This window comes from Centruroides sculpturatus, unplaced genomic scaffold, assembly GCF_000671375.1.
Source record: "Centruroides sculpturatus isolate CEXI.00-Female unplaced genomic scaffold, Cexi_2.0 scaffold9, whole genome shotgun sequence".
In the NCBI taxonomy this organism is placed as follows: Eukaryota; Metazoa; Arthropoda; class Arachnida; order Scorpiones; family Buthidae; genus Centruroides; species Centruroides sculpturatus.
Window position 1 is genome coordinate 3,699 of NW_019384576.1, and position 8,510 is coordinate 12,208.

The 8,510-nt window shown below is 31.2% G+C and overlaps 1 protein-coding gene across 2 annotated transcripts in view; it reads left to right on the forward strand.

The window, feature by feature from the left end:
* Nucleotides 1–92: 92 nt before the first annotated feature.
* The window catches only part of LOC111624367 (arylsulfatase B-like), a 9,165-nt gene continuing 747 nt past the window's right edge, over nucleotides 93–8,510 (forward strand). Inside the window, exons 1-4 of one of the 2 annotated variants that reach the window (XM_023367196.1) lie at nucleotides 93–215; nucleotides 337–630; nucleotides 4,968–5,413; nucleotides 7,007–7,209. In XM_023367196.1, coding sequence (XP_023222964.1) covers nucleotides 339–630; nucleotides 4,968–5,413; nucleotides 7,007–7,150 — 882 coding nt within the window. In that variant the 5' untranslated portion in view covers nucleotides 93–215; nucleotides 337–338 and the 3' untranslated portion in view covers nucleotides 7,151–7,209. Of the gene's footprint in view, nucleotides 216–336; nucleotides 631–4,967; nucleotides 5,414–7,006; nucleotides 7,210–8,510 lie in introns of those variants that run through there. The other variant, XM_023367195.1, reaches the window with a different exon arrangement.

Here is an 8,510-nt window from a genome sequence, read left to right on the forward strand (position 1 = left end):
TTGTTAATTTGTGTATTTTAAGTTATTAATTTTTACATTTTGTAAAATATAAAATTAATATAAATACATACGCTTGTTATTGTCTTAGCCATTATTTCTGTATCTATCACCGAATGCTGTGCACAGTGGAAACTCATATGATCTATTTCAAGCACCTCAAAGTGAAGTCTTCAAATTTGAATGTATAGAAAACCCAGATAGAAGAACTTTTGCAGGTAAATACGTTTTAAATATGCATAAAATATTAAATTGAATATGGAGATTTAATCAAACTAACTAAACTGTTTGCACATAGTAATACAATTTTTGAAAATCCGTTATCTTTTATTATTTTAGCAATGGTTTCAGAATTAGATAAATCAGTTGGACGAGTTTTTAAGGCCTTGCAACATAATTCTATGTTAGATAATACAATTTTTGTGATTTCTACGGATAATGGTGGAGAAGCTGCTGGTTTAAGAGGTGGAGTTGGTTCGAATTTTCCTTTAAGAGGAAATAAAATAACTTTATGGGAAGGAGGAGTGAGAGGAGTTGGATTTATATGGAGTAAACTGTTCAAGCAACAACCAAGGATCGAAAGGAACTTAATTCACATCACTGATTGGTTACCGACATTTTATCATGCTGCAGGTATTCTGAGTTACTTAATCTTTTTCATCTGATGTAAGTAATAATTTATCCTGCATTAGTTATATCAAACGATCGGGCGGGGAGTGAAGAAAAGCAGCGCGAAACGTTTTACGACGCACGAATTAGTAGCAGACTCCTAACGTCTCCTACAGAGAAAGCTGAAGCACTAAAATGTGTCGTCACAACTTTCCATCCCAAGTGATCAGTTTTTAATTTTTAAAGAAATTTCCTTATTTTTCAAAAATCGTGTGACTAAAGATTATTATTTAGGCTAGTATTTCAAACGCTTTTTTAAATTTTAATATTTAATCCAAATGGTTTCAATAAACTTCATACAAATTATATGCAATGTCTGAATAAATAAAATTCTAAATCAATGATACAGTTTAAGATTATTGCAAATTATAAAGTTTAAATAATATTATAATATAAAATACCTAAATTGAATAACTATTTTTTAAGTGTTTGAAGCTTACACTTTTTTTTTTTTTTTGATTTTCTTAGCAATAGAACTATTATTTTTTAAGTTCACAATAATGGCCTGGGCGAAGCCCAGGCTTCTGTATTAACTTTTGCTCTTTCGTGTCGAATTTTTTTTTTAATTTTCACGTTAAATTTTGATGTGTTTGGTTTCAAAATTCTTGGTAGAACCCTGGCATGTGCATAAATTACATTTTGGAAAATATAATGAGACTCAGAAAAAAATTTATTCAAAAAACGAAAGTGTTGTCTTTCGCCTCTTTGACGTTTAATAGCAAAAACGTATTTTGACATTTTTGGATGCTGGGATATAAAGCGAGACAGTTTCTTGATGTTTGTTTAGAATTTGGTGAATTTCGGTTGAACTACGGAAATGTTATCCAAGTTCTAAGAAACAGGAATGAATTTTACGTCCCTCATTCCCACTAGATGGCACCACGTTACTTTGTTCGTCTATTGCCTCTGCTGTAAACGTATGCCCTATGCCCGGACTAGTACCGATTTAAACGAATTGTCATTTCCTTTCGTCAATATGTCAGCAGTTACTCTCAACTCCTTTCTATCATCTTATCAGAAATTTTAAACCTTTATGTAACTATTTCAAACATATGTTTTTTATTCGTGTCAAGCGACTCACCGATGTTATAAGACACATTTCCCTCAGTCTCATCCACAGACTTCTAAACAACTAGATGTGACTTATCTAGTTGTTAAAAAGTTGTCTGTAGATGAACGCATGCAGTACAGATATCCTTTGCTTAACGCGAGATTTGATTAACGCGCGAAATTAATTGCGACAATCTCTTTATTTACGCGGCTTTACTAACTGTCTTTACTAAACATAGATACGTATTTTGTTTAACGCGATTTTTATATAGGCGATAGGATCGAGGGATTAATTAACTGCATTAATCAAGAGATCCTTGTACATGTTTTACAATTACTGTTTAGTTGCGTGTGTTGTATTCTGAATTTACGTAAAGTGAATTGTCTTTGAGGAAGCTATCGGTTAAATGATAAACAATGCCTTGCTGATTGCTATGCCTAAAAAATTCAATTTCAAATTTTGCTGAAAGTAACTTTTTAACAGTAATAAATGAGGTAATTATATATGGCAATATTAAAAACACCAGGTTGATGATATAAACTATTCAAGCCGACTTATTTCAGCGTATATAAAATTACATACATTACATAAAATAACTACATTTAATTACATTGTACATTAAACAAAACATTTAATACACTGTGCTTTTAAGATAAAATTAATGTTAACCTTAATTATTAAAATAGAAGTTCTGTTAATTTGATTGTATTTTCTTAAATTTACAGCTTGGAAATCACTTATCAATTTAACAAGATTATTCACATTATTTTACAGCCTATAAAGTTTTGTTTTTAGTCGGATTTGCAAAGTAACTTTGCAAAGACATTCATCAAAAAGATTATATGACGATAAAGATAAATAATTGATTAAGTTGAATATTACTAATCTTACGCGCAATTTATAACTGGTGTTTTGTACTTAAAAATGTGTCCTGAAATTTATTAAATTATTGTTTGCAATGTGAAACATGAAGCAGCAATTGCACATTCAGTAAGCAAAGTTAATTTTTGTCTATCAAAAAATTAATTCATTAGGAAATTGAACTTCTACTTCTTTATTTGATTCAAGCCAATTCTGACAAATTATACATTTCTTTTTTCGCTGTATAACCTGAAATATAGATGAAAATGGTAACATAGATTCAGGTAAATTTTAGAAGGAAATTTCATTCTGAAATATACATATATAAAATTGCTTGTCCTGACTGACTGACTGAGTGATTCACTGATTCATCGTCGCCCAGAGCAAACCGCTTGACCTAAAGAGGTAAAATTTGGTACAGAGCTAGGGTACAGTACGTCATGAAAACGCACACTAAGAAGAGATTTTTCCCCCGCAAGGGTGAGTAAGAGCATTAAGGCTTAACCCGAAGAACGGCTTCTACTATACTACTTTAGATGCGATTTTTTGTTTTCAACTACGTTTAATCTTTATCGAGTACTTACGTCTATTAAATTAATAACATTTTAGACATTGTTATAAATATTTTTATCTATTTCGATTTTAAAAATGTTCGAACCGTTTTAAATTCGAATTTGTTATTGCATATTGGTTCGATAATAGAACGATTGCAAACGTTCCAGAAAATTGATCAAATTGAAAATAGTTCGTATGATTCTCGGCAATTCTCTTCGGCGGTAGGTGTTATATAACAATTACTATGGTTATTGAAATATTGAATGTAGATGAGGTTTTCTTGCAAAACCTCCGCGGACAAAGTCGCGGGTAACAGCTAGTATTGTATAAAATGGGTCTAATATTAACAGAATTTTAAAAGTTTTCTTGTCAAGGTAATACTGTTTTTAATTAAATATCATGATCTTTATTTGATAAAATTACAAAGATTTAAAATATTAATATTTTTTTCACTTTCTAATAACTGCGTGTAACTTTTATAATAATTAGACCCAACTTAACTACCTGTAAGGCCAAGACTCCACTAGTGTTAAAATTGGCGTAAAACCCCTCGCCGTAAAAGCTTTTAATCACGTGACCATGATATTTTACGCCTGAGCGAATCGTAAAACCAGCGTAAAAGCGAGTTGAGCAGTGTTCAACTTTCGACGCCAATACGGCGGTAAAACGGTACCATCCACCAATCAGAAGTCAGTGAAATCTAGCACACTAATTTCACTGTATATTATCTTAATTAATAATATGATAATAAAAGTCAATATATGAAAGTAAAGATATTATTTTTACTACATTTGTAATTATAGTACAAAAAAACTCGTAGAATATAATCATTGTCTTTATAACTTCGATAGTATCGTCGCCGTAAAACCTTCGCTAGCCTAGCCGGACCTTCACCGTAATCCAGACACAAACGCAAATAGGTTGCAAATAGTATTAAAAGTTTTTACGCCCGTTTTTATGCTAGTGGAGTCTTGGCCCAACATTCAAATACCTCTTTCCAAATCCAAACATCCAAATACCAAATTCCTCTATGTTATCATTCTGAAACTTTGATAACTGAAGATAGTTTAAATTGTAATTATCAAACATACATGGAAACAGTTTCACAACACCTTTTTTTACAATTTAACATTAATAGATTTTTTGGAAACTTACTTGTACTTAGATTATAATTGTTAACATAAATATAAAAATTTAAACTGCTGTTCATTTTGTAATAATGTGCAATTACATTTTTCCTGGATTCTTATTTTTGTAATGTGTTACAGTGTTTTAGAGATTTGTAATTGTCCTATCTTCATCGTATTTACGTTTGGATAGGTACAGATGATTTCAATCGATAATTTTCTTTAAACCGTCGCGACGGTTTAAACAAAATTATCGATTTGAAATCAACTGTACCTATAAGCATTTTAATTAATAGTAGTGAATGGAGTGACTAAAATAAAACACGATAAAAACCAAAAGTTATTAAACGAAAACCTCGAGATATTCGGGAAGGATTAGAAAAGAATTTCACAAACCCTTTGAGACATTCATCACGAGACGATATGATATTTTGATTCTGTTTTCCAGCTAGAATATAATCAGAATTTAACTTTATAAGAGTAAATCTTTTTCTTATTTACTTATTTAGAGTTTTAAATGCTATTTAAAGAATTTTAATAAATGTTTTTTAGAAAATAAACATTGAATATTTTATAATTTCTTGAGATGAAAACATAGCTTATTGCGTCACCAAGACTGATTCGTGACGTCACAAGTCTTCACGCTACTACTCGCGACTTTCCTTTATGTTTGATTATACACTTTATTTAGTTTTACTTTTTATTAGGTGGTGATGTTAGCGATTTGACGGATATTTATGGAATAAATCAATGGAAGACTTTAGTTCACGACAAACCTACATCTAGAGAAGAAATTCTTCATAACATAGATCCAATCGACGGTGCTTCAGCTCTTCGATTCCGAAATTACAAACTAGTAAATGGATCGAATTCTAATGGAGAATACAATGCGTGGTACGGACCTTCCGGGAGAGACGATGATTATTTTCTTTCTCGTTATAAAAAGTTACTTCGCTCCTCATATTCTTGGAAAGTTCTTGAAGAGGAAGGATTACTCTACAATACTGACAAGTTTTTCACCAGACTGCCAGATAACTGTTATTCTGACTCGAAAAGGAATAATAGTAATTGTGATCCTAATTCAGCCCCATGCTTATTTGATATATTAAAAGATCCTTGCGAACTGGAAAATATTGCTAACGAACAACCAAAGGTAAGAAAAATTATTTTATATATCATAAAATTAATTGATTGAAGTAACTGACTTTTAAAAACATTTCCACCTCCTGTGCACTAATCGGATGGTCGAACGGTTAAAGTGCCACTTACTGTCCTGGGACCAAGGAATCATTCCGGATGGGTAAAAAAACGCTAAAAAGTTTTCGGGGTTGATCGTCCCGAATATGTCTAGTCCACATGGCAATAAGGAATAAAGAAACTAAAATAAAATAAATTCTGCGGGCACTAAAAAGACCTGTTTTCACATACATAGTGGATTCAGTCTGGGTCACAATGGAGCGATAGTGATTCCTCGCATATCATGTACAGACATAAAACCTTCCTGGTTAGTTACTCGAATTTGATCCCAGATTTACCAATGCGGTAGGTTTACTTTTTAACCGACTCGGTTATTCTGTGATTTTACTTTAATTGCGGATGCTGCAGTTACAAATTTCTTATTATGAGTCGCTACTGGATATGGCAAATCGTTAATCCTAATATCGAATGTCTCATTTCTACATTGGAAAAGTGATCTTGTGACAATTTTCATTAAGTTAATTTACTTTTCACATTACTAAAATTCACATTAAATTAACTAATTTTTATTAGTTACTTTAATGTTAATTTTAAAAAATTCGGAGCATAGAACGAAAACGGAAGCACAGGAAAGAATTAGAAGATCAATGGAAAAACAAGTTGGTTTAGGAAAATCGGAAAAATAGAACATTTATTCTTTTTTTTTAGAATGGAACATTTCAAGAAAAGGAATGTTTAAAAAGTTGCACAGTCACGTTTTGCGAAAGAAAGAGGAACGCTTTTTAATAAAAGAAGAAGCTTTGTAATCCCATTAGGTATTAGACCGCGCTTTGGGGTTTTGGAATCCAATGTTCAAAGCGAACACCGAACTTGTTTCGAGATAGAACTGTAGCAAACCAAGGACTATATACTACTGTAGTTTAAAGTCCTTGGTAGCAAACACTTTGTACAGTATGTGTACCAAGAAAACATGTTATTTGCGAACATATAGTGGTGGTGATAGTTGTGCAGAACTAAATAAACGTCTGTGTTGTGCTTTTGTCAGTGAATAAATTCGTCTTTATTTTCGTCGTTTGAAAATTTAACTTTCATCAACTAAAATCGTTGTTATTAATAGCATCTGGAGATGAGATATTCAACGAGTAAGAAACTTTTAGTAGTAAAATTGTATTTATCAAAACGTTGTACGAAATGAATTTCTCAAAACTAAAACGAAACATAAACCTATATCAAGACCAGCATCAGTTAAATGGTGCCATAAAAAATTATATTAAAAGTTAACATTTTTAAATATTGTTATATTTAGATAACAATTATTANATCTTGTTTAATTCGTATAAAGAAAATTATTTACACGAATAACTTCTATTTGTTTATGTTAATTTTCTATTTGATCATATTTAAAGTAATAAATTTGAAAAGTTTAATAAGTACTTAATAACTTTTTAAAGTTTTGTTTAAATTTGAATACTTAACTTTTATAAAGAATCTGTTTAAAATTAAAAAATGAATTCTTTAAACATCAATTTAAAATAAACTTTTTTTTTAGCTTGTGAAATATATATTGAATCGATTAAAGTTCTGGAAAGCAAGTGCAGTTCCTCCAATTAATCAACCTATCGATCCGAATGCTGATCCTGCTCTTCATAAATTTACTTGGACGAATTGGGCAGATTCCTACTCGATTTATTAAGTTACAATAATGATAATTTTAAAGGAATTTGTAAAATTTTTAATCACTATAAACATAAAATGTAAACTATAACATTAATATTTGTAATTGATAATCAATAAATATTTGAGGTTTAAAATAATGCTTTTGTTTTCATTTTTCTGATCTTTCGGTGTTTTATTATTATTATACTTACCGTAGGTTCTGCCAGACTCATTATAGATGCGGTCGGATGGTGAGGGACGGGACCCACCATATTGGAGACAACCGCCTATGAATAACTACATGTTACTTGCCGCAGTCTCTCTAGAACGGTAGACTAACGCCTTGATCTTCTCGGCACCCAGCGGTAAAGTTTAAAATAATTAATTAGTTAGCAAAACATAAATGTACGAGTTTTTCACCTCTATGTCCTTACTCTTTTAAATTTCTGTTCACATCCTTGTCTACTTGTACCTTGACACTGGTGCAATTTTCGATTAGCAAATATTATTTTTATCTATTCATTATTTTCAGGTGAAAATAAAGATATTTTCTTTCGACTTTTGACTAAGATCTTTTCTATTTGGTAATCGGAAACTACGCCATGTAATAAGTCCAATTAATAAACAAGGTCCAAGTAGACAAAGATATAAGAAGAAATTCATAAATGTACGAATTTGGGTGCGTTTGTTTACGACAGAAATTTGTCTCGGCTCGAATTTCGTTCGTTACTCTTTCGTCAGGATGTGCCGAGCGTAAAATAAAGAAACGTTTTCGTGGATTGTTTTGGCGGCGGTTATGAATTCATTAGCACTGAAACTTTCAAATTTGAAATTATTGACTTATGCTTATACATATCGTTATTTATTTCCTGACTAATTATTTCGAATATTGTAATACCGTCAACGCAAACAGATACATCCGTGGAGGCGACACTATTTTTCATCGAAGTTCAAGAGCGTTAAGATTTCGTATCCGGGTAAAACTCACTCTCGACTCTGTCACATAAATAGGGAAACGGTGCAGTGATCGTCGCGAGAATAAGGAAGCCTTTCTTCTGTCTAATAAAGAAACGCAAGTCATAATTATATAAAATTTCAATACCTGTGTTAGTATAATAATAGTAGGGGAGATCGGGGCAACTTCGCCATGCGGGGCAAGTTTTTCAAGCGCTTTTTTTAAAAAACAAATTAAAAGGAGACTTTGGTTATAGGTTAGGCAGTTGAGTTTTATTGGTGGCTTGTTGAGTGTAGTGTTTTTATTGTTCTCCAACAAGCGTAGTTGAATTATCAAGCAAATTTTCATTTTCGTTCAATTCCATATAATATTTTTTTTCCATTTATATTGAATTGGCAGGTTTTGTTATAATTCCATGATAACGAAAGTTACTTTTCCTGTT